The sequence below is a fragment of the Rhamphochromis longiceps genome, linkage group LG15, assembly GCF_057381845.1.
Source record: "Rhamphochromis longiceps isolate RC_006_pf linkage group LG15, R_longiceps_female_GT1.1, whole genome shotgun sequence".
Classification (NCBI taxonomy): domain Eukaryota; kingdom Metazoa; phylum Chordata; class Actinopteri; order Cichliformes; family Cichlidae; genus Rhamphochromis; species Rhamphochromis longiceps.
Window position 1 is genome coordinate 17,180,220 of NC_140571.1, and position 26,575 is coordinate 17,206,794.

General features: G+C 45.1%; 1 protein-coding gene across 1 annotated transcript; it reads right to left on the reverse strand.

The window, feature by feature from the left end:
• Positions 1–12,868: 12,868 nt before the first annotated feature.
• LOC146652475 (E3 SUMO-protein ligase ZBED1-like) lies at positions 12,869–14,417 on the reverse strand. The gene is made up of 2 exons (XM_085382885.1): positions 13,885–14,417; positions 12,869–13,631 (listed from the first exon to the last, which is right to left on the reverse strand). Exons 1-2 carry the CDS (start codon positions 14,415–14,417, stop codon positions 12,980–12,982), a joined length of 1,185 nt encoding a protein of 394 aa, XP_085239011.1. The 3' UTR covers positions 12,869–12,979.
• Between the last annotated feature and the right edge of the window lie 12,158 nt (positions 14,418–26,575).

The window sequence follows — 26,575 nt, forward strand, 5'->3', positions numbered from 1 at the left end:
CACACGAGACCACCGGCTTTGCGCCATTCTACCTGATGTTTGGGAGGGTCACAAGGTTGCCAGTTGATGTTTCGGGATGTCCTTCATGATGACACCATTTGTGACTATGATACCTATGTCAAGTCACTGATGGATGACCTGCGCTCTGCCATGCTCCAAGCCCAGGAGCACAGCACGATGGAGCAGAGACACCAGTCTGACCAGTACAACAGAAAGGTGAAGGGTCTGCCTCTTTCACTAGGGGACCAGGTGTTGTTGGCAAACAAGGGAGTCAGAGGAAAAAGGAAGCTCTCTGACAAATGGGAACCTGTTGTGTACACAGTAGTCGACTTGGATCCTGGTCTTCACATCTGCCATATCAGAGACAAAGAAGGTCATGAGCGTGTGGTGCATCACAACCTGCTCCTTCAGAATCAGAATCAGAATCAGAATGGGGTTTATTGCCAAATGTTGAGCAGGTTTACAACATTAAGAAATTGCTGCGGTGCTTCAGTGCAAACATGGTGTCATAAATAACACTTAAATAGACATGGAAAAAATAAAAGTAGGGATAAGAATTAAAAGTGCTACGTGGAAAGATATGTGCATGAGATATACATGAGATATATACATGAGAGTAAGAATTAAGAGTGCTACGTTGAAAGATATATACATGAGTGCAGGTGGTGATCAGTGCCAAACATGGAATGATACAGTGAACACAGCGTAAGTTCATGTGTTAGTGGCGGGGACAGTCATATGGTTATTGTTCATGTGTCCAACAGCAGAGGGGAAGAAACTGTTCTTATGGCGAGAGGTTCTGGTGCGGATGGACCGGAGCCTCCTGCCTGAGGGGAGCAGGTCAAACAGACTGTGTCCAGGGTGAGAAGGGTCAGCTGAGATCCGAGCTGCACGCCGCAATGTCCTGGAGGTGTACAGGTCCTGCAAAGATGGGAGTCTGCAGCCAATCACCTTCTCAGCAGAGCGCACAACACGCTGCAGTCTCTGTTTGTCCCTGATAGTGGCTCCAGCGTACCACACGGTGATGGAGGAGGTGAGGATGGACTCAATGATTGCAGTGTAGAACTGCATCATCGTCCGTGTTGGCAGGTTGAATTTCTTCAGCTGCCTCAGGAAGTACATCCTCTGCTGGGCTTTCTTGATGACGGAGGTGATGGTGGGCTCCCACTTCAGGTCCTGGGTGATGGTGGTACCCAGGAAGCGGAATGAGTCCACAGAGGTGATGGGGGTGTCAGTCAGGATGATGGGGGGGAGTGGGGCTGTGTGCTTCCTGAAGTCCACAATAATCTCCACTGTCTTCTGGGCATTCAGCACCAGGTTGTTGTGGCTGCACCAGGACACCAGACGTTCAACCTCCCTCCTGTAGGCAGACTCGTCCCCGTCCGAGATGAGTCCAATAACGGTGGTGTCATCTGCAAACTTGATTAGCTTGACAGACTGGTGGGTGGAGGTGCAGCAGTTGGTGTACAGGGAGAAGAGCAGAGGAGAAAGAACACAGCCCTGAGGGGAGCCGGTGCTGATGGTCCGGGAGTCCGAGACATTCTTTCCCAGCCTCACATGCTGCTTCCTGTCCGTCAGGAAGTCAGTGATCCACCGGCAGATGGGATCAGGCACATTCATCTGGGAAAGCTTGTCTCGGAGATGGTCTGGAAGGATGGTGTTGAAGGCAGAGCTGAAGTCCACAAACAGGATCCTGGCGTAGGTTCCTGGGGAGTCCAGATGCTGCAGGATGAAGTGTAGGGCCATGTTGATGGCGTCGTCTACAGACCTGTTGGCTCTATATGCAAACTGCAGGGGGTCCAGGAGGGGGGCCGTGAGGGTCCTGAGATGGGAGAGAACTAGGCGCTCAAAGGACTTCATGACCACAGATGTCAGAGCCACGGGTCTGTAGTCATTTAGTCCAGTGATCCTAGGTTTCTTGGGGACAGGGATTATGGTGGAGGACTTGAAGCAGGCAGGCACATGACATGCCTGCAGTGAGGAGTTGAAAATGCCAGAAAACACTGGGGCCAGCTCGTTTGCACAGTGTCTGAGGGTGGCAGGAGACACGCCGTCTGGGCCGGGAGCTTTCCGAGCATTCAGGTTCTTAAACTGCTTCCTCACATCTGCTTTATGAATATGAAGAGTTGTGGTGGGAGGAGGTGGTGTGAAATCCTCTTTTGTGTGGGGTGAGGAGGGGGGTGTTGTAGGTGAACGGTTTGAAGGTGGTGATGGCTCTATGGAGGGGGGAGAGGTGGGGGAATTAGTGTCCAAAGTGTCTCTATTGTTGGGGCCGTTGGAGGTGTGAAGGCTGCCTGATGGCTCGTCAAAACGACAGTAGAAGTCGTTAAGGGTGTTGGCCAAGAGCAAGTCATCAGTGGAGTGGGGGGTTTTAGGCTTGTAGTTTGTGATATTCCTAAAACCTTTCCACACAGAGGCCGAGTCATTCTCTGAGATCTGCTGCTGCATCTTCTCAGAGTGCTGATGTTTAGCAATGTCCACTTCTTTAGTGAACCTGTACTTGGCCTCTCTGTAGCAGTCCCTGTCTCCGCTTCTGAACGCCTTTCTCTTTTCCAGCCACAGCTTTTTGAGTTTAGGAGTAAACCAGGGTTTGTCATTGTTATAACTCATCCTGGTGCGTGATGGCACAATGCTGTCCTCACAGAAGTGGATATAGGAGGTGACAGTGTCTGTAAACTCGTCCAAGCTGTTAGAAGCAGCCTTCATTGTGTCCCAGTCTGTAGACTCCAAACACGTGCGAAGCTCCTCCACAGCCTCGTTGCTCCACAGTTTTTTAGTCCTCACGACAGGTTTGGAGAGCTTCAGCCTCTGTCTGTACGCGGGGATTAGGTGGATCATGACGTGGTCAGAAAGTCCGAGTGAAGCGCGGGGCACCGCGCGATAGGCCCCGCTGATCGTGCTGTAACAGTGGTCCAATGTCCTCTCCTCTCTGGTCGGGCATTTAATATACTGCTTGTATTTTGGAAGCTCATGGCTCAGATTGGCTTTGTTAAAGTCCCCAAGAGCAATGATGAGAGAGTCCGGGAATGTCCGCTCCGTGTGGAGAATCTGCTCCGCGAGTGCGCACTGAGCTGCCTGCGCATCTGCGTCTGGCGGGATGTAAACAGCGGCCAGGATGAATGAAGCAAACTCCCGCGGAGAATAAAACGGTTTGCAGTGGATAAAAAGATATTCCAGAGAGGAAGAGCAGTGCTGAGCAATCACTGTCACATCTGTGCACCAGCCACTATTGATGTAGAAGCAGAGACCTCCACCTTTGGACTTACCGGAGAGAGCGGCCTGCCGGTCCGCGCGCAGCAGATGGAAGCCCTCCAGTTTGAGCGCGCAGTCTGGGATGTTCTCACTGAGCCACGACTCCGTAAAACATAAGACACAGGAGGAGGCAAAGTCTCTGTTCATGCTTCTCATCAGGGCCAGTTCGTCAATCTTATTCCCGAGTGAGCGTACATTAGAAAGGAAGATCCCAGGAAGAGCGGTTCGCAGTCCGCGTCTCCTCAAACGCACGAGTGCGCCGGCTTGCTTCCCTCTCTTTCGGCGTCTCGCTTTCCTGGTCAGAGTCAGCAGTAAATCTGCCGCAGATGCGACAAATATTGGAAATAAATCCACAGGCGTTGTAGTCCTGTAGTTAAGGAGCTCTTCTCTGGTGTACGAATATCCAGAGGAGTGCCCAGACACAGAAGAAATGCACAAAAACAAAACAAAAGTAACGCACTGAAGCACCAGGGCGACCATCCGCGGCGCCATCTTGGTTAACTTTTTGCCCTTGGACACAACATTGAATGACAATGCTGCACATCCTGCTGTGAGCATTGTCAGTGGCCCCCCTGAGTCTGACCTGGATGGGTCTGTGACATCTTTTGGGGACACAGGAGCTGCACCTCCTGCCACCTGTACTGTGGATTCCATCTCCAGCATTGGCGAGTGTGATGACCGCACACTATCATGGATCCATCAGCAATCTGCCGCTGACCCAGTCGAAGATGGCGTTCATGAGACCCCTCCTATGATGGGTGCTCCTGATCTTGGTGGGCTGGCTGGTGATGGAGCCTCCCCAGGCTCCTCTGCTGACTCCCATAGTTTTCATTCTCTTGAACCCGAAGATGTGGACTTGGATTAGGGACTTACCACACGTTTTGGTAGAATCATTAAACCAGTTCGGCGCTTGATCGAATCAATGGCTCAACTCGAAACACTCCTTGGTGTTGAACCTGTTCAAGCAGCGGTTATCGATGTGTGAATTTGTTTATTGCTGTATGTTGTCCATTGCTATTGTTTTTGGTAAAGAATAATAAGAGGCACAGAGTCGATTGTATTTTGTCAGTTGTGCAGTCTGATGGTGATGCCCATAGATATTATGGCCTGTTTTGTGTGGTGTAAATGGCACCTCATTTTGTCTATTGTGTGTCCTGGGATCTTTCTAGGCGCCGAGCGGGTCTCAGGTGTCTTATCCTCCTTGGAGGAAGCTATGTTGCTGATCTAATTCATTGGATATGTGATGTGAATTTGTTTGAGGCCACTGTATCTGTTGTTGTGGGTGTATTTATACATTTCATTATTTTTTGTGTGTGTACTTTTTAGGATTTTGTGTAATTCTTGGGGGGTGAATGTAACAGTGTCATAAATCACATCTTGTTATAATTACACAAAATGTGTTCTAAACCCCCGAACCGTTCCTTTTATACCTGACTTTTAGGACCTCCAAGCCTGTAGTTATGTTCATTATCAGTTAGAGCCCCTCCTCATTCTTTTCTTCCTCTTCTTTGATGCAATCCTATAAATACAGTGTACCCCTTTTGCCTCTCCCCTTTTCTACAATTCTCTGGTGGGAGAGGTGGGTGTCATTTCTTTCCAACACCTTAAAACTAGGGCTGCTCAATTAATCGAATTTTAATCACGATTACGATCTGGGCTTTCAACGATCATTAAAAATGACTGAGCCGATTATTAGCCCCTCCCTCATTTATCCGCGACACCTTAAAGGCCGGTCCGTAAAAATATTGTCGGGCATAAACCGGTCCGTGGCGCAAAAAAGGTTGGAGACCGCTGATTAAGAGGACCTGAGGGAAGCTCGGAAAGCTAAGCAGAAGTTATTTGGAGAGGAGAGTGACTGCCGTTGGTTGAAAAGAGGTTATAAAAAAAACTTCAGTGGTGTTGCACACTATTTTAAAATATTTTTTAAAGTCATTGTTAACCCTTTAAATCCGGTCAGAGCAGCACGCTCCGTTTTGTGTAACTATTTTTAAATCCCTGTAGAACCTGAACCGTGTAAGCTAGCGCAATAATTTGTTTTGTATATGAAACCGGAGGAGTTGTACTTACATCTTACGCCATCAGCTTGTCCTCGGTCACGGTTTCCTTCCACATATAGCTTTGCAAAAATTGCATAAAAAGCGCTTGCAGGAACAAAAACATAATATTCCAGAAACACGCTTTGCCGATCCGATCAGCTGTTCGTAACACTTCCCACAGTGAAACAGACATCAGCGCGAACTATCGCATGTCCGCCATTTCCTGGCCGAAACCGGAAGTGACGTCATTTTCGCGGAAATGTAGTTTTTTACTTGTAGGCCTTAAAAACCTATACTGGTCATGTTTGACTTTTCTGAATAGTTTCTGAGATGCTTAGAACTCAAATTGCACTGCTGGAAATAGTTTATTTTGACGCACCTGCTGCTTTCTTTGCAAATTTGCATCATAGGATTGTTTTTTCGTTTTTTCTGCAGTGTATATAAAAATTGGTGTATCTCCAAAATAAAACTATGAAGACACTCAAAATAAATTTCCTGTTGTTGTAAACTATTTTTTGCAACTTTTTTGTATTTAAAGTTTTAAGGGATAAACCTCTTAAATTTCTCCAAGTAGAAATATATGTAAAAAACAAAACAAAAACTATTTTCAATTTTTTTGTAGTTTATTGCACTTTTTTGCAATTAATGTAGTTACTATGGACTTAATGCATACATATTATTAAAATATGGGCCATAACAGTTATATAGCAACTTGAAATGCTCCCACAAATATATATATATTATAGCGATACAAGATGGATAATGCACTTTTTAAAACTTCTGGAACCAGTTCCTTCATCTATTCGAGAGCGGAGCTGCTGGCACTAAGAACAAAGGGACAGACCGGCATGCGACACAACATCCCGGCCGAGCTAAAGAGGAGCTACAGAGGCTGCAAAGCTGGAACGAGGAGAGCGGATCACCGGAGGCGATTCAAACCATCAATCCCGACAGTGATCATGGGCAACGTGAACTCGTTACAGAATAAGATTGATGAACTGTGCGCTCTGAACAACCACAGACTATACCGTGAGTGCAGCTTGTTTATCTTCATGGAGACGTGGCTAACCGAGCTAACGCCGCAGGCTAACGTAGACCTATGCGGTTTCACATCCGTGAGAGCCGATAGGGACACGCAGGCCAGCGGAAAAAGCAGAGGTGGGGGACTCATTGTCTACGTTAACAACAGATACTGTAACCCTGGACACGTCTCCGTTAAAGTTTTGGTATGCCGTCCGGACCTGGAGCTGCTAGCTGTTAGCTTGCGGCCATATTATCTACCTCGGGAGTTCAGTCATGTGATCTGTGTGTGTGTCTACATCCCTCCGAGGGCCGCTGCAACAGCTGCCTGTGAGAAAATACACACAGTCACAGCAAGACTTCAGACACAAAACCCAGAGGCTTTCATTATTATATCTGGAGACTTTAACCATGCCACACTGGACTCTACTCTGGCTGCTTTTCACCAGTTTGTGAATTGTCCCACAAGGACCAACAGGACAATTGACCTACTGTATGCTAATGTGAGAGATGCATACAGAGCCACCCCCCTCCCCCCACTAGGGAAGTCAGACCACAACCTGGTTTACCTACAGCCACAATACACACCCCTCGTCCAAAGGCAGCCGGTCACAACGCGCTCCATCCGGAGATGGACCCCAGAAAAGGAGGATGCTCTGAGGGACTGTTATGACACCACAGACTGGGATGTGCTCCTGAGCCCACATGGTGAGGACATAGAGGGGGCGACACACTGTCTTACAGACTACCTCAACTTTTGTGTGGACACGGTCGCCCCTGCTAAGACGGTACGGTGTTATCCTAATAACAAACCGTGGGTAACACAGGAAGTCAAAGCTGTCCTCAACATGAAGAAGAAGGCTTTCAGGAGCAAAGTGAAGGAGGAGATGAAAGCAGCACAGCGGGAGGTGAAACGCTGCCTGAGGGAAGCAAAGGACACCTACAGGAGGAAGGTGGAACAGAAGTTGGAGAGGAACAATATGAGGGAGGTCTGGAATGGTGTGAAAACCATCACAGGCCACAACACCAAGAAAAGCACAGTGGGGGGGGGGGGGGGGGGACTGTGGAGAAGGCAAACGAACTCAACAACTTCTTCAACAGGTTTGACCAGCCCACAACCCCCCCCCACCCTCACCCTCACCTTCACTACAGAGTCCAATCCCCACTCTCCTACCTCCCTCGCTTCCCCCCCTTCCTGACACCATGACACCCCCCTCCTCCAATCCCTCTCTCAGCAGCAAGACATCTCCCCCGCTCCCCTCCTCCCAAACATCTCCCAGTGTCACAGTGGATCAGGTCAGGAGACAACTGAGGAAGCTTCGCCCCAGAAGGGCAGCAGGCCCAGACAAGGTGTGTCCTAGGATGCTAAAGGCGTGTGCTGCTGAACTTGGGGAGCCGCTACAACGAGTCTTCAACCTCAGTCTGCGACTGGGGAGAGTGCCCGCCCTATGGAAGACATCCTGCATCGTCCTGGTCCCCAAAAAGAACCGGCCCAATGAGCTGAATGACTTCCGACCGGTGGCACTGACGTCACATCTTATGAAGACTCTAGAGCGGCTCTTCCTCAACCTCCTCCGACCACAGGTACAACATGCCCAGGACCCACTACAGTTTGCATACAAGGCGGGTGTCGGAGTGGAGGATGCCATCCTGTACCTCCTACACAGAGCCCACTCACACCTGGATGGGGGAAAAGGCACGGTCAGGATCCTGTTTCTTGACTTTTCCAGTGCCTTTAATACCATCCGGCCCTGTATACTTCAGGAAAAACTGAACAGGATGGAGGTGGACCCCTGCCTGGTCGCTTGGATCTCCGACTACCTCACCGACAGACCACAGTACGTCAGGCTGAAGGACATCACGTCTGACACAGTGGTCAGCAGCACAGGAGCACCACAGGGAACTGTGCTGTCCCCTCTTCTCTTCACCCTGTACACCTCTGACTTCTGCTACAACTCTGAATTATGCCACATTCAGAAGTTTGCAGACGACACAGCCATCATGGGGTGTATCTGGGATGATCAGGAAGAGGAGTACAGAAGTCTGGTGAGGAACTTTGTCGCATGGAGTCACACAAACCACCTGCAACTCAACACCTCAAAGACTAAGGAACTGGTTGTGGACTTCGGGAAGTCTAGAGCAGGTCCACTGCCGGTTCAGATAGAGGGGGAGGAGGTGGTCAACAAGTACAAGTACCTCGGGCTGTGGGTGGACAATAAACTGGACTGGTCATGCAACACAGAGCACCTGTATAAAAAAGCACAAAGCCGACTGTACTTCCTCAGGAGGCTGAGGTCTTTTAACATCTGCAGGAAGCTCCTGAGGATGTTTTACCAGTCGGTGGTTGCTGGAGTACTTTTCTATGCTGTTGTGTGCTGGGGGAGCAGCACAGCAAAAAAGGACTCATCCAGGCTGGAGAAACTGATCAGGAGGGCTAGCTCTGTGGTCAGCATGAAGCTGGACACTCTGGTGACAGTGGCAGAGAAAAGGACATTAAAGAAACTGATGGACATTATGGACAATGCCAGGCATCCTCTGCACACGGCCATTAACAACCAGAAGAGTCTGTTCAGTGACAGGTTGCTTCTCCCAAAGACAAGAACTAACAGACTTAAAAACTCCTTTGTCCCACACGCCATCAAACTGTTTAACTCCTCTCTGGAGGGGAGAGGGAGGGGAAACAGGAGGACAAAGGAGGGGGGGAACAACTAAGTTGTAGTGCCTCTTCACCTCACTGTGCAATACCTTTTGTGCAATACTTTTGTAAATAGTCAACAGTGCAATAGACCTCAATACTTGAAATGTGCAATTCACTTGTATTTTTATTTTTTATTCCTATTTATTCTATTTATCCCCTTCGTATATTTTATTTATATTGTCTCTGTATTTATATATATGTGTGTGTGTGTGTATATATATATATATAATATTCTGTAACTCTGTAACTTCTGTCGGTGCTGTGCTTTTTTGGAAATCGAATTTCCCAGAGGAACCCACCCGAGGGATTAATAAAGTTCTATCTTATCTTATCTTAAATGGCACTACAACATGTAAAAAAATAATATAAGCTCTGGCGGACTTGGTTCTATGGTAGGTCTTAAAGGGTTAAATAAATATCGTCAAATAATCGAGATCTCAATTTCAGTTAAAATAATCGTGATTATCATTTTTGCCATAATCGAGCAGCCCTACTTAAAACACACATATAATTCATATTTAGCCACTCTGATGTTTCTGATTGCGATTTTAGTTCAATTATTGTCATTATTAAGCCTGTTTTTGTTAGATGATATAAGTGTGTAGTATGTGTGTATCATAAATGTGTTTTAGGCGCCATAAATGCTAGCATGAATATCTATTCCTTGCTAGCTTGGAAGTTGTGGTGGGTTGAGCTAACCCTCTTCCCCACTGTTTGTATTTGGTCGTAGGAGCTGGAGTGGGCAAATTATTTACTTGGAGGTCTTTCTTTCTTTTACCTTTTTTATCAGACACAACGCAAAGCCACACCGGTTACACAGCCTTTAGGGGTGGGGTGGGGTGTGGGGGGGATTTTCAATCCATAGCCATAATTGACTAACTAACTATATATATATAATGTTTAACCTGAGTAGCAAAAGACCGCAGGGGGTTGAAAACAATACCCCAGGAGTTAGCTGTGCTCGCGGACTCTTATCAAGCCTTGACCTCCCGGTCAGCTATTGCGCTGGTGGATAACAGAGCTCTCCGAAAACATGGAAGCACTTTTGCAAATATCTGATATTTTGATAAATTAAGTAGATATTTGAGCATTAAACGGCTACATTCTCGGCTGAAAATATCTTAAAATGTTATTTTGTGACCCAGAAAGGGTAGTCTGGGGAAAAGGAGGATCGCATTTGTCGGCCACGGTTGTCGGAGCCTGTGCGTACTTGTAAGCGCGGCAATGGCGGAGGAGCGGGGCTAAAAAACTTATTACTTTTTCTGGGTCACAAAATAAACTTTTAAGATATTTTCAGGTGAGAATGTAGCTGTGTAAACTATTTCATACTATTTCACGTGATTCAGTTTATTTTGAAAAGTCTGATCAGTATCTTGAGCTTTATTGTGAAAGGTTTATGTGGAAAATAAACAAGCGGACACGTGATGGTTTTACCGTCGTTGTCGCTAATGACAACGCATAAAAACAGGCGCTTGTCCATTAGTGTGGTTGTATTAAATATAAGAGAAAGAGAGAACTTTAAGAAATTAATATAGCCACTACAGTGACCATCAAAACGATGAAAAAATATTGCTGTAAACAGTTTATTTTGCAACACCACGAAACAAACGATAGCGTAAAATGAAACGATAAGACATTTTTATATTGTCATCCGATATATATCGTTATATGAACAGCCCTACCTCAGAGATGTTTTTACTGGCAGACTTCAGCGGAAAGCCAGTATTATCATCTCACAACAGACTGCAGTCTGAGGAGTATGTCAGCTGTAGATTCCTTTGAGTGATTTATAGTAAATATTGGTGACAAAAATTGGGTTTGAAGGCCTGATTTACTCCGTGAATCATACATTTAATTTATCACTATCTATAGTCAAAAGTTTCAAAAAAGCCTTCATGTAACAGACAGTTTTTTGAAAAAGACAAACTCAAAAAGAATACAGTCCAGTTATGTCTTTATTATCTTTGGCTAGATCAAAGATGAAAGCTAGATCACTCTGACTTGAAAATCTGTAACTTATCACTCCTTGTCAAAATATTCCCCTCTGAACTGCAGTGGGTTCTATCTGAGAGGATGTCGCCATTTGTCCACTGCATGAACTACATCTCCTTGGATGATGTCCACATATAATATCCAAGCACAGCATGCACACAAACCTCTCCAGTTGTCCAGATACCAAACATAATATGAAGATTACTTGGGGTCGGAACACCCTACCCTGTCTTAATTCTATGGCTTTTAGTTTACTTGTATTGCTATGTATCACTTTTATTTTATTTATCTCTTTAGTTTCAAATAGTTGTACAGCACTTTGTTTGAAAGCGCTTTATAAATAAAGTTATTATTATTATTATTATTATTATTATTACATGCTTTTGAATAGGTGGGGCAGTATTTGAAAACTAAAATATGCCGGTTTGTACACATACACGAGAGACACGAGAGTTCTTCCTTACTGATGTTTACTGTGCTTCTCTTAACGTACACAGGTACACCGTAGAACTGGTGAATACAAATGTACAAGAAAATTATATTTCAGCATTAAAACATATTACAATATAAAATTCACAAAATATAAACAAACATACCACTTTGGCCTGCAAGTAGACAAACCGGTGTAATTGGAACTTAGGGCTTATTTCTTCTTTCTTAGCTTGACTTTTACACGGCTAGACCGTCACCATGCGCAGCTTCTCTGACCTTACTTCCCAAAACAGGAAGTGACCTCTGCCCTTACCTTATACTTACAGAATTAACTGGTTACTTTCCATGTATCAAATTAACTGTACACCAATCCAGTAGGCAAAAAAGGAAAATGTTAACATGCTCAACACAAAAATAAAACATACAAAATAAAATGCGTTAGTTACATTATCATTACAAGAGCTCCGCCTAGTGGTCAAATAATAACATTTCACCAACTGTTACATAAAATAAAGTGTCTTGTAGTGCTACTTTAGTTCATTTCTTTCTTTATGTGGAGGAGGATGGTCTCCTCTCTAGGTGCTGAAGTCAGCAGTGCGCTAGATGGCACCACCAGAGGCCTGAAGAGATAAAAGAAGTGGCAACACAAAAGGATGTTTTGACAAAGAGACGAGAGCAGAGCAAAGGAAGAATCTGGCCTAAAAGGTAAAGCAAGCATTGAATACAGCTGTAAACATATCTGTCAACTGTTTATTTCTTGAAAATGCAGAGCAATATGCTTTGTTTAGTTAAGCATTAGTTAAATGTGTTAAACAGTCAAATAAAAGTTCACTGTATTTACACTGCATGCATACGATTAGTGAGAAATAGTGAAGAAAGTAGGCTTTTAAATGACTTTAATAAACCTCATGTTCTGTTTTTATTAGGGCTGTCAAATGATTAAAATTTTTAATCAGATTAATCACAGCCTAAAAATTAATTAATCATGATTAATCGCAACTCGAAATATGACCAAAATGTGTGCAAACATACGGACAGATAGCGGATTTTTACACACTTGTTAGTGTTATTTAATGCTAAGACCACGCTGAGTGGCCTGCGTTCACTCAGCGTGGTCTGACGTAGGCTGGGTGTTGTGCTGGAAGCGAATTAATCACAGCCTAAAAATTGATTAATCGCAACTCGAAATATATGTGTATATGTGTATATATGTGTAAAAATCGGGACAGATAGTGGTTTTTAACACACTTGTTTGTTTTATTTATTATTAATTGTGAGTACAAGCAGTACAAGCAGAACAGGGCTTCAAATAATTGTGAGGGATTTTTACTGAATGTTTTCCACCCGTTTAAATCTAGCACATTGTTTTATCCATATACATCTTCAAGTTCACAGAACATAGGCCTAATTCAACAAGCAAAATAGAAAAAATCTCCAATCATCCTTTTGGGTAAGGTAGATTAGTGCAAAAAAATATGAACAACAGTGAAAAGTATTGTTTAAATCACATTCAACCATAGAACAAGCTCTAAACACACGGTCCTCTGGTCTACTCATCCTTCAGCCAGTTGCTGAGACAAACCAACTTGTCCACGTTCTCTGAGTGCAGAGCAGACCTCTTCTTGTTCACAATGTGCCCTGCTACAGAGAACAGCCTCTCACAGGGCACTGTGGAGGCAGGAGTGGCCAGGTATCTGCGAGCAAGGCGGGCCAGCTGGCTGTGGGCTCCTGCATGAGCTGCCCACCACTGTAAGGGACAGTCCTCTAAGGCAGTGCAGGGCTCTGCTCTGTAGCGCTGTATGGCTCTGTCCTGCTGTACCTCCTCCTCTGACTCAGAGTCAGAGTCCATCTGCAGCAGGCTCAGCCTCTTCTTGGCTGGACCTTCTTCTGCAGTGTGTGATCTTCTAGGAGAGTCTTCATGCAGCATGCCTGCCAGTGTGGTCCACACTGCTTCTCTGTCAGTCTTGGGCACACTGCGTAGGTCTTTAAAACGTGGGTCCAGTGCAGTTGCGATCTGGAGCCATGCATAGTTATTATGTTCCTGGCGGGAAGCAAGGTCTTCCTTAAACTTCTCTTTAAACCTCACCACATATGCAGGGTCCTCATCAGTTACTTCCATGACACGGCGCAGGTGGCAGAAGGCTGGTAGAACTACAGAGCAGGAGACGTAGGCCTCTCCTCCCAGCAGTTCAGTCACATATCTGCAGTGGAATACACACACACACACACACACACACACACACACACACACACACACACACACACACACACACGCACACACACAGATAAGACAGCAAATTAAAAAAAGCTTTTTAATACTAGGTAATATTAATAAAATATTTGATTTCATTTATTTTTTAAATAAGACATTTTCATAATAACAAAACTGATTTAAGATGTATGTTTGATACATTTAATCTAAACCTACAATTATGGTCACAATGACAGGCTCACCTGCAGGGCTCTAGAAGTGTCTCCAGTCTCTGGAGTTTGTCCCACTCTGGAGGCGTCAGGAGGACAAGTTTATGCTTTTGTTTATCCAGAGTCGCGGTTACTGCAGTTTGGTTGCGGATCAAGCGCTTCACCATCTCCAGCGTGGAGTTCCAGCGCGTAGGCACGTCCTGGGCCAACGGCTCCTGCTTGCGCCCCAGTGACACCTGCTCTGCGTTCAGCTCTGCTGTGTTTGCTGGGCTGTGCTTAAAATGGCCAACAATTTTGCGGCATTTGGCCAGCGCAGTGACAAAGCCACTGTCTGCGAGACTCACTGTGACAAAGCCACTGTCTGCGAGACTCACTGTGATGCATCTCTGTAGAATGTGCGCGGTACACGGCATGTGATTGAATGGCGTGATGCGAGCCGCGGCGATCATATTGCGCGCACTGTCCGTGCCTACTGTTGTCACCTTCTCCTCAATTCTCCACCTGCGAGCAACAGTCTGGAACTGCTCTGCACAAGCCTCCGCAAAGTACCGCTCTTCCGTTTTCATTATAGTCAGCGCAAAGGATGTCAGACCCCAGGCTTCAGTGATTAAATGCGCATTAACTCCCAGGTAATTGTCATTACTCAATGATGTCCAGTGGTCTCCTGTCAGAGCCACGCATTCTGTGTGAACTAGAGCCTCTTCTTTTTTCTTTTTCTCCATTTCATACAGTTCGTGGATTCGAATTGTTATTGTGCTTCTCGCTGGGGGCTTGTAGGACGCGTCCTGAGATGCAACCTTTAAAACATCTGCAAAGCCATTGTCCTCCACAATGCTTAGCGGTCTACAGTCCTTTGCTATCTATTTGGCTATATTGTCGGTCAGTTTGTCCAAAGAAGACTTACCGAGTGGCCTGCGTTCACTAAGAGTGGTCTGACGCAGGCCGGGTGAAGCTGCTGCCCCGACAAACGCGTGTTTGGCATTAAGGTGGTATTTTAAGGTCGAATTTGAACGGTGAAATTGAAACTCTTTACTACAGTGAGTGCAAATTACAACGTGTTTGTTTATTGTCCCATCTATGTTCTTCTTGTATTTAAATTCCCCATCCAGAAGGCCATCCTGTTCCTGCTTCTCCATTTTCAGTGGCGCGGTAAACAAATCAAGTGGAATTATGGGAGCGACTTATCTGCGTGTTGCGCTAAATAGTTAAATATTCTAACGTAATTAATTCCAAAATTTAATTATCGCAATTAACACGTTAATTTCGACAGCTATAGTTTTTATCCTAAATTAACTCCTAAAATTAATTTTACTAAAACATCACCTTGTTCCATCTTGACTTCTTTTCTTGAACATTTTCACATAGCCAAACTCTCATAATCTATCATTACTCTTCTTCGCTTCTTGTATTTGAAATGACAGTGGAAAAAAGTAGGAATGCTACAATAAGGGAGTAACAAGTCAGGCTTTTACAGGAAAAACAAATACTTATACTGTAAGTACTGCATAATTTCTTGTGTAAATGCTCTGTACTTTTTGAGATGTGGGCTGTATTATGTATCAACCTTCCTTAACTTGCTGGTATTTTGCAGAAAATGAGACCCTTGTTTTGAAGGTTATGTTTGAACAGTGATTGTAAAAAACATCGAGTTAAATTAGACTTGGCTCCATCATTATAAGGTGATGTAACCCAGCAAATTTACATGGTATTTATTTTTTCTTAAAAGTTGGTAAGGGAAAGGCAAGGCTTGCAAAATTTCAAAATCCCTGGTAGCCCTTCGGGCAGGGACTCTTCAGTTTTTGGTAGCCCAAAATAAATTTAAGTAGCCGGAATAAAAAAGAGCAATTTTTTGATTGATGTTTTGTTTCCTGCTTTGTTTCCTTTACAATATTATACATTAAAGTATAATATTGTAACGGAAACAAAACAATCAAAAAATTGTTGAAACACAAATTACAACATTGTATAAAAATTACAATCATCAACTCAAATACTTGGTTCTAATTGAACAGAAATTTCTATGAACTTATAAGAACTGTTGTCAGTGATTTACAGTTAACAAACAGTCAGGTGAATAATCAACACTGAGACACTTGTGTAGGTTAACGTGCTGCACGGGTGAAAAGCTCAGAGCGAATCACACCGAACTGCAGTATTCGTTTATTTTTATAGGTTACGTCGTCAATATGCAAATATAATCACATTTCCTGTTACGCAGGTCCTGATGCTGTCTGTGTGTGTGTGTGTGTGTGTGTCACAAAGTATGTGTGTTGCAAGTCAATTTCTAAGAATAATATAATGCAAGTCAACTTCTGCGGATATGTATTTCTGTACTGGTCTCTTGTCAGTGTCACAGGGTCAGCTTCCTGTTTCAACAGAAAACTGTGTCTGGTGAAATATGTGTAACATAACTTTTGAAGCATAAGCAAGTAAAACAATAAAAACTCCCTAACAACTGTGTAGAACATGAATCAGTCTGTGTCAGATTCTGAATTTGAAATTTCCACTGAAGTCACGTGGAGGCAAGTGGAACCAAGATCGAGGCCATTTGCTTTTTGAAGTTTGCAAAGACTGCTAAATTTTGCCAGTGGTAGTTCACTCTTTGCAACATAGTGCGCTGTTCTAAACAGATTTTTCAGGTTTATTTTTAGTATGTTATTTGCAATTGGTGTTTGTTCTGGGAAAGATATTGCAGACTGAGCAATAATGCGTTTCTTGCATTTCTCATGGGTTCTAATGGGGGCCTTTCTTAAAATTACTGGTCCCAGTAAGAAAGGCGCTTGTCGACTCAGAAATCGAGGGAAAACCAACAACACACCTGGCAGAACATTATGTTATTTACACGAGTGCACATAAGTGGTCCGCATGTGCGCATTCGCTGTCAAAATAAAAGACGCGCACCAGATAAGAAGTTGCAACGCGCGTTTGTGTCCATATAAAAGTCACTGTTTTTGTCCGCTAGAGTGGGATTTTCACGACACATTCTGCACCACATCACTGTGCGCAGTGGCGTGTCTAGAAATTTTTTGTCGGGGGGGCCAGGTAGGGGCACAGATTTGGAGAAGGGTGGCAGATGTAATTGGCAGATAATGTTTAAAAAAAAATTCTACCAACCGTTAACCATAATTCAATAATCCTGTAAACCTAATAACTGAATGCGCTTTTAACTCTTATTAGAATGAGATTTTAACCACTACGGTGCAAAGTTTTTAGATACTGCGTTGATAAAGTACAAGAGATACAATCAGTGCTTTGTCAGTGTTTACTCAGCAGTCAAGGACATCAATATTTGCATAGTATTTTTACTGACATATAGTTCACATATGTTTTGGGCAAAAACATTTTTAATATTAAAATATGAACATTTGTAACAAACAATTGACAAATTAGCCAGTTCCAATGTAAAACTTTATCTGCCTGTTAAAAAAAAGAAGATAATCTTCTCACAAACTGGTGTTTGATTTTGAAACAGGAAAAAAGTGGAGAAACAACTGAAAAGACTAACATTTGAATAAAACCTGAAAGCAATTAAATACTTTCTATGCTGGCTTATGGTCAACTTTGGTAATATTGATAAAGAACAACACTGGCTGATGATGAAATACAGTCAGCTGGCATGGTGACACTGCCAGTATTAACCTGCAGGGCTGGACTGGGACAGAAAATCGGGCATTTTGACTAGAGACCGGCCCACCAGGTATTAAAGCCATAAAGCCTTTGAATGAAAACAAATGCTGTGGTGACAGTGATGTACAGTCTTGTTGGTATATGTATGATTTCTATACATTTTACGTCAAATAAAAACTTTGGTTGTAAGATTTAGAGTTACCAGCTGTCAGCTGCTTAGAAAAGGATCCTGGTGTTATTTGTCTCTCAGAAACAGTTCATAACTTCCCTTCAACTCATTCATGTGAACTAAAAGGTAAACCTGTTTCTCCATCACCTGTTCAGCTCTGATGATTCAGTAAGGACATCTCCTGGTTTCATCTTCATGTTTCCCTCTCATCACATAACCAAACCGATATCATGACCAGCAGCTTTACAGCTGTGGCTCCAGCAAACATCAGCTGATACTAGAAATTAATATTAAATAAATTCTAACAACAGCTGATCAAGCTTAAACGTGCTGCTGTTGTTTAGAGCGACATCTGCTGGTTTCCTCTTTCTGGCGCAAAGTGGGCGATAAATAAACAAGAGAGAAAAGCCGATCAGCTGATCATTGATCAGTTTAATGATTGAAGTAGCAACAGGGGAGGCAGGGGGAGAGAATGAGAGAAGAAGAGGCAGCTGTGCAGCATAACGACAGAATAACTCCTTTGTGTCTTTTTTTCATTATAGCTAAAGTCCGGGACAAACTGCGTCTCTTCTCAGCTCAATACGAAACGTGTAATATTTTCTCTGAATGAGGGACCATTCCATTTTTTAAGGAGCCGTTGGCAACTCTACTAACTAAACTTATGAATAAAATAAAGTTCACTATCAGTAACATCATAGCACCCACCCAGCTGTATAAAAACTCCGTCAAGCTGGCTAGAACGCAGCACGAGTTATTGCAACTGACGGTAAAAAGTCAGCACAACGAAAATAAACTCCACCTAAACTTGGTTTATATCTGACCCAGATAGACTGCAGGTCATAACTTCTTACCTGAAGTTCAGTTCACCTGACACTCGGACTGGCGGCTGCCTCGGGTCTCTCCTCCTGCCTCCCCTTCCCTCATCCACCTGCTGGCCTCTGTGGAAGCTCCGTCATAGCCACCACCAAACAACTGAGTTATTTTTACACATCGACCTGCATCTGGCCAATCCACCACCTCTCATTGTTCATGCCATTACAAAAAAAAATAAAAAATAAGTCACCAGGCATATGCCCGGTATGCCCGATGGCCAGTCCAGCTATGTTAACCTGCAACCAAATCTGCAGCTCCATACAGCAATGTTACGACTTAGATTATATCTTATAACTCATAACTCTTATGTTAGCTGCCCTCAGTAGCATACTGTCTGAAATATTCGATGGCTGCAATAATTCTTTAAGTGTTATTTTTTCCTTGGTATTCTAATTTCACCGAAGTTTACTAAACTCAACAAACTTAATATTACTTACCGGGACATTTATTCTGTCCTCATTTTCTTTCACCGAAAAATTGTTTCCTGCTGTGCCGTCTTTCGTGCTTGGCTCTCCTACCTTTGCTAACGTGATGTAGCGCAGAAGCCAATGCTGCATTCACTTACACTCAGATATCTCAGCTTCACCGTGAAAACATAATCGGACATTTGATATTTGATTGAATTTTATTGTTTTGCCTTTGGGGTGGCACCTGGGGTGGCCAGTCTGGTTGGGGGGGTGGCCTGTGCCCCCCCAGGCCACCCCGCTGGACACGCCACTGACTGTGCGTTCATCATTTGTTTGAAGCCAGCTCACCTCCTGCAACCTCTTTTCCGAGAATACGCGCTTCTTTTGTGGTTTGGACTCCTTCTGACATTTCTTTGGAGGTGGAGGAACACCAAAGTAATTACTTAAAGGAGCTTGCTTCTTCGACATCGTTAAGAGTTCTAAACAAATGTCTGTCCTCCTCCTGAAAATCTTATGCACACAAACACGCATTGCAACTTCTTATCTTGTGCGCGTTTTTTATTTTGACAGCGAATGCGCACCTGCGGACCACTTATGTGTAGCCCTGGTTATTTAGCTTGTCATATTGCAGTCACAGAAACCATAAAGCTGCACTTTCTTTTTGCCTTATAGTCTGATTTGTCATAACTTTTCTGTTTTGTGGTCACTTCTTCACCCTGACCTGTCTTATTTGGCTCAGCAGGACTAAAATATATATCCTGCTGCTTTTACACATGCACTCACATAACGCTCAGCGATTCTCTGCACGATCAACCTCTCACATGTTTAAGCTTTCTGCGGGAGATTTCACTTGTCATGTTTGCATAGTAAGCTAATGATTGATAAGACAATGTCGGAGGAATTGGTGCGCAAATTATCGTCACTCACAGATCAGTGCTGTCGCTCTCTATACACAGTTCGTGCGATTGCAAAGTGAAAGCAAAAAACTAGTGCAAATTCAAACGCGATCTCAATATGTCACATATTGACAGTGGCTCACCGATTCCAATGACATAATTACCCAGCTACATTTCTGAAAGAATGCAAAAGCATTGACATATATTTTTCCTTCCTATGATAACCCGACTGTCACAGGCTGGGTCTCTGACCCAGCGCTCTGAGTTCATGTTTGTATTTGTCTCATTTTGTTATGTGATTTAGTTTGTGTTATTTCCTATCTGCCTTTAGTTTAGGCAGTTATTGTTCCTGGGTTTTCTATGTTTTGGGGTTTTGTATTTATTCATCACATATTAGGTCTGTTAAGTTGTGTTGTCATGTTTTAGTATTTCCTGTTTTATTCTGACAATGTCATGTGTTCTTTGTTTATTGTATTTAGCTTTCCTCTCCTGGTCCTGTCATTAGGTTTATGTCTGTCAGCTGTTTCCCCCATGTGTCTCCACCTCCCCTGATCACCTCATGTATGTATTTAAGCCCTTTGTTTTCTGCATGCCATTGTCAGGTCGTCTGCTCATCCATGTCTCATCTCCAGGTACCCATGTCAGTTCACTATGGTTAAGGTTTTTCATGTTTTGTTATTAGTTCACCCAGTTTAGGTTATTGTTTAGTTTTCACCGATGCCCTATTATTTTGTACCCTCGTTGCCAACCTCAATAAACGGCTTGTTTTGTTAATCCATACCACATTTTGGTCTGCGTTTGAGTCCTCCTCTGCAACACATACGGTCTGCCCCAGTCAGACCGTGACACCGACGGGCAGGGCAGAGATAGATTTTGGCAGCCCGACTGGAAAAATCGCTAGCCCCGGGACGTCGGGCTAGCGATTTTGCGAGCCCTTAAAGGAGTCCTTATCACATGCATATCAATGTAATGAATATTAAATAAAGATGTAAAAAGGCAAAAGTAATCCATTTTATAATATGGCCAATGCCATATTGAAAATACAACATATTTTTAGAGTAAGATAGGAAAATATTGTTTGTTTTTCTGCAAAATTACCATGAAATTAGAGAATACTTCAAATTACTTATGCACAACTTAAGTTTACTTACAGTATTATTATTTCCTTGTTCATGTAAAAACATAAACCCTTTATTCTGGTCTGCCTACGTTTAAGTATTTAAGTGCAATTACATTATAATTTTAAATGTAACACATTGGAATTTCATTTAATTACAGGAATTTCCCCCTTAGTTTCGAGCCGTATTATAAAGTGCTATCCATAAAACCCCTAATTACTGTATCAATCTTGTTTATTAACACGGGCTTCCTGCTTCAGTCTCGGTGCATGCTGATGTAAAACGGGGTGTTTGAGTAAGAAAAATGATCACGGCAAAACACAACACAGGTCCTGAGAGAAAGGCAGAAGACCAGTGCTTCAGAAACCAGTTAATCCTAGTATGAGATGTGTTTTAAGTAGTCCAGAGTGTACTGTTGCAGTTATTGTTTCATCCCCAAAGTGTCAGCTGTTAAACTTTAAACTCGATCAATTTGAACACAAAGTTCTTAGAGGGCATTCAGGTGTGACACTCTTACAGAGAGCGCACAGAGATTTTAAAGTGGTTTTATTAATTTTTTTTATTTTTGGACAAATTAAAGTGAAATCATTCTCTGTATTGAATAGTCTTTACTACAGTGCTGTAACATATGCCAGATTTGACAGAACATTAAACCAAGCATAACAAACAAAAGTACATATACATGAATTTTCTGCATTTATTTCAGCAATTTATTGGCTTCTTTAGGTTCTATTACTTAAATACAGCTTAACTAGGAAGGAATAAAATAAAATATAAAAATTAAAGTTAAAAATGAAATAACTGTACAACACAAATTAGAGTGAAGGGTAAATTTAACTGGGAAAGAATAAGATAAAATATATAAATTAAAGTTAAAAAATAACACAACTGTACAACAAAATACACAATACACAGTATAGAACTATATAAGAATGCATGAAGAAATATAAATATATATATATACACAATAACAGCAGCTGTACAAGTATTAACTGGAAATGAAGAAATATAACGTCCAGTGTTGTGCAATCCACATTTGTAAGTGTCTCATGCAGTGCAAATATGCTTAAAGTGATTAAGTGATGAAGTGAAAACAATGTCCAGAGTGTCCAGTGTGTATAAGAACTATATGTGTGGGTCAGTACTGTGTGGTGGTGTGATTGAGAGACCGTATCGCCTGCGGGAAGAAGCTCCTCCTCAGTCTCTCTGTGTTGGTCTTCAGGGAGCGGAATCGCTTTCCTGACCTCAACAGAGAGAATAGTCCGTTGTTGGGATGGCTGAGGTCCTTCACGATCTTCCTGGCCTTGGTCCAGCACTGCCTGCTGTAGATTGAGTGCAGGTCAGGGAGCTCGGAGCGGATGGTGCGCTCAGCTGACCGCACAACCCTCTGTAGAGCTCGTCTGTCCTGCATGGTGCTATTCCCGAACCAGGTTAAGATGTTTCCCATCAGGATGCTCTCTATGGTGCACGAGTAAAAGTTCCTGAGCACCTTGGAGGGCAGTTGGAAGTCTCTCAAGCGTCTGAGGTGGTAGAGACGCTGACGGGCCTTTTTCACCACGGTGTTGATGTGACAGGACCATGACAGGTCCTGCGTGATGTGAACTCCGAGGTATTTGAAGCTGTCCACTCTCTCCACTGGGCACTCGTTGATGACGGGGGTCTGGTAGTTCCTCTCCTGCTTAGTGCTGAAGTCCACTATCAGCTCCTTTGTCTTACTGACGTTTAGAAGGAGGTTGTTCCTCTGGCACCAGTTCTCCAGACTCCTAATCTCCTTCAGGTAGGCCGTCTCGTTGTTATCAGAGATCAGGCCCACCACGACGGTGTCGTCAGCAAACTTGATGATGGTGTTGAAGCTGGTAGTGGCCACACAGTCATATGTGTACAGAGAGTACAGCAGGGGGCTCAGAACACACCCCTGGGGGGGGGGGCTCCAGTGCTGAGAGTGGTGGAGGCTGAGATATGTCCACCCATCCTTACTGCCTGTGGTCTGCCAGTTAGGAAGTTGGAGATCCACTGACACATAGATGAGCTGAGTCCCAGATGCTCCAGCTTGGTGGTGAGTGTGGAGGGAATTATGGTATTAAATGCAGAGCTGTAGTCTATGAAGAGCATTTTAACATAATTCCCCCTTCTAGTGTCCAAGTGAGTAAGTGATGTGTGGAGGAGATGACAGATGGCATCGTCTGTGGAACGATTTGGACGGTAAGCGAACTGTAGTGGGTCCAGTGTGTCTGGTAGTGAAGAAATGATGAAGTCTCTGACCAGGCGTTCAAAGCACTTGATCACTACTGAGGTGAGGGCTACAGGGCGATAGTCATTGAGAGAAGCAGGGTGGGGTTTCTTCGGGACAGGAACAATGATGGACTCTTTAAAGCATGTGGGGATGACCGACTGAGATAAAGAGATGTTGAATATCTCAGTGAACACAGGAGCTAGCTGGTATGTGCAGTCTCTGAGGATACGACCTGGGATGCCGTCGGGTCCTGCTGCTTTCCTGGTGTTCACTCTCTTGAAGGCTCTCCTTACTTCATACTCGGAGATGACGAGCACGTTTCCGGTGCTGGCAGTATCTTCCTGTCTGCAGCCGTTAGCGCCGCTAGCACTAGCATCATTGGAGTCCTTAGCTGCAGCCTCGAAGCGAGCATAGAAAGTGTTCAGCTCGTCTGCCAGAGTCACGGCCGCGTTCGTCATACCGGTTGTTGGTGCTTTATAATCCGTTATTGTCCTTAGTCCCCGCCACAGGCTCCTAGAGTCACTCTGTTGGAGTTGTGACTCTGGTTTCCTCCTGTAGCGCTGCTTCGCCTCTTTCACCGCCCTCCGCACTGTCAGGTTTCGTAGATCGGACTCACGCGCAGACCACTAGTGTCTTCAAAAGGTGCATTTATTTACAGTGTTCCTCTACAATGGAATTCATATATACATATAATGGTGTCAAGGGAAAAGGGGCCGGGGTTCCAGGGTCCAGGAGCGAAAGAGGCAGGAGTCCAGGAAGGGAAGGTTTTCATTCAGCCCTCGCACATCTCCTCTCCTTTCCTCTATCTCTCTTGCTTCCGTTCAGTCGCCATGCACAGGGAAAGAACAGGTCCAGAGGCAATCTATACACAGGCAGAAAAAAACCATTAGTTTCCTGGTTCAGACAGGCTCACAAACTGACTTTACAAAATACAGGACGACTGACGCTGATGGCTCAACGATCCAGCGACGAGTAGAGCAGACTCGCCCTCTTAAGAAGGGTTCCAATCTCTTATGATCAGCAACAGATGTGCTGATCACCTCCAGGTGTGTAGGCCAGGGGCAGGAGCCCATACTGAGCTCCGCCCCGGCAGGAGAAAGAGAGAATGGAAGAGGGTGAGAGAGAAAGGGAAACAAAAACAAAGCACCTGACAGCTGTCGAGGAGCGGAGACCATGACAGTACCCCCCCCTCAACGGGAGCCTCCCGGCGACCCACCAGGCTTGTCCGGATGCAGGTGGTGAAACTCCCGGAGCATGGGCACGTCCAGAACGGCCGCCCGAGGGACCCAGGAGCGCTCCTCCACACCATAGCCCTCCCAGTCAACCAGGTACTGACAGCCACGTCCCCGGCGCCGAGAGTCCATAAAGCCGGCAACCCATCCACGAGCCGGGCGTGAGGAGGGGGCCTGGAAGGAGGGCACAGAGGACTGGACTGGACAGGTTTGAGTTGTGAAACATGGAAAACGTCATGGATCCTCATATTGCGAGGGAGTTTTAACTTCACAGAAACTGGGTTGACCAAGGCGGAGATTTCAAAAGGGCCAATGAAGGTGGGTGTAAGTTTCTTAGATTCAGTCCTGACCGGAACAAAGCGGGTAGAGAGCCATACCTTCTGGCCGACAGAGTATTCGGGTGCTGGAGTCCGGTGCCGGTCTGCGATGCGTTTGTTGTTCTTCGTGCGTAATAGGGCCGCTTGAGTTGCCCGCCAAACTCTGCGGCACCTGCGCAGATGAGCCTGGGCGGAAGGTACAGAGTGCTCACCTTCCACAGCAGGAAAAAGAGGAGGCTGATATCCCAAGGAAGCTTCGAATGGAGGCCGGTGGCAGAGGCAGTCAAGCTGTTATGGGCGTACTCGATCCACGGCAACTCCTCACTCCAGATGGTTTGATTGGTGGAGGCGACACAGCGCAGGGCGGTCTCCAGTTCTTGGTTGGCCCGCTCGGACTGGCCGTTGCTCTGAGGATGATAACCCGAGGATAGACTGACCTTTGCACCCAGGGAGTTGCAGAACTCTTTCCAGACCCGAGAAGTGAATTGAGGCCCTCTGTCGGACACTATATCTTCCGGGATCCCATGCAGGCGGAAGATGTGAGTGGCGAGTAGGCGTGCGGTCTCTAGAGCTGTGGGAAGGTTAGGCAGAGCAATGAAATGAGCCGCTTTAGAGAAACGATCGATTATGGTGAGAACGACAGTGTTACCTGCTGATGGAGATAGTCCGGTGATGAAGTCCAGTGCTATGTGAGACCATGGCCTGGAAGGAGTGGATAACGGATGTAGCTGACCCGCCGGGGGTTGGTTTGATGGTTTGTTTCGGGCACAGACCGTACAAGCAGTGACGTATTCCCGAGTGTCTTGGGTGAGTGAGGGCCACCAGAAGCACCGCTGGAGAAACTTAATGGTGCGATGTATCCCTGGGTGGCATGAGAACCGGGCCGTGTGAGCCCATTGTAGAACCTGGGATCTGACAGAGCGCGGAACATAGAGTCGGTGGGCGGGCCCCCCCTACCGGATCGGCTACCTGAGCCGCCCGGACGGCCGCCTCGATCTCCCAGGTGATGGCCCCGATAGTACAGGTTGCCGGCAGGATGGAATCCGGATCCGCCTTTTCGTCAGCAGCGGAGAACTGACGGGAGAGAGCGTCCGGCTTGACGTTTCGGGAACCGGGTCTGTAGGTGATTGAGAAGTGGAAACGGGTGAAAAACAGGGCCCATCTGGCCTGTCGAGCGTTAAGACGTTTCACCGTTTGAAGGTAGGCCAGGTTTTTGTGATCGGTCCAGACCACGAAGGGTTGAGTGGTGCCCTCCAGCCAATGCCGCCATTCTTCCAGGGCGAGCTTAATCGCCAAGAGCTCCCGATCGCCCACGTTGTAGTTACGTTCTGCAGGGGTGAGACGACGGGAAAAATAGGCACAAGGATGCATCTTACCCTCCCTCTGTTGGGAAAGGACGGCCCCCACCCCTGAGTCGGATGCGTCGACCTCCACCACGAACTGAAGAGTGGTGTCAGGTTGGACCAGGATGGGCGCTGAAGCAAACCGTTTCTTGAGCTCCTGAAAGGCTGATTGGGCAGCGTCACTCCACTGAAAAGCAAGCTTGGGAGAGGTTAACTGGGTTAATGGTAAGGCAATCCTGCTGAAGTCCCGTATGAATCTCCCGTAGAAGTTAGCGAAGCCAAGGAAGCGTTGCAACTGGCGACGGTTGTTTGGTTCAGGCCAGTTCACAACAGCCTTGACTTTCAAAGGGTCGGGTCGGAGATCTCCACGCTCGATTATGTACCCTAGGAAGGCAACTGAGGGCACATGAAACTCCCATTTCTCGCTTTTGACGAACAGCCGGTTCTCCAGAAGGCGTTGCAGTACCAGCCGGACCTGGGTCTCGTGTTCAGCCTGGGAGGAAGAGAAG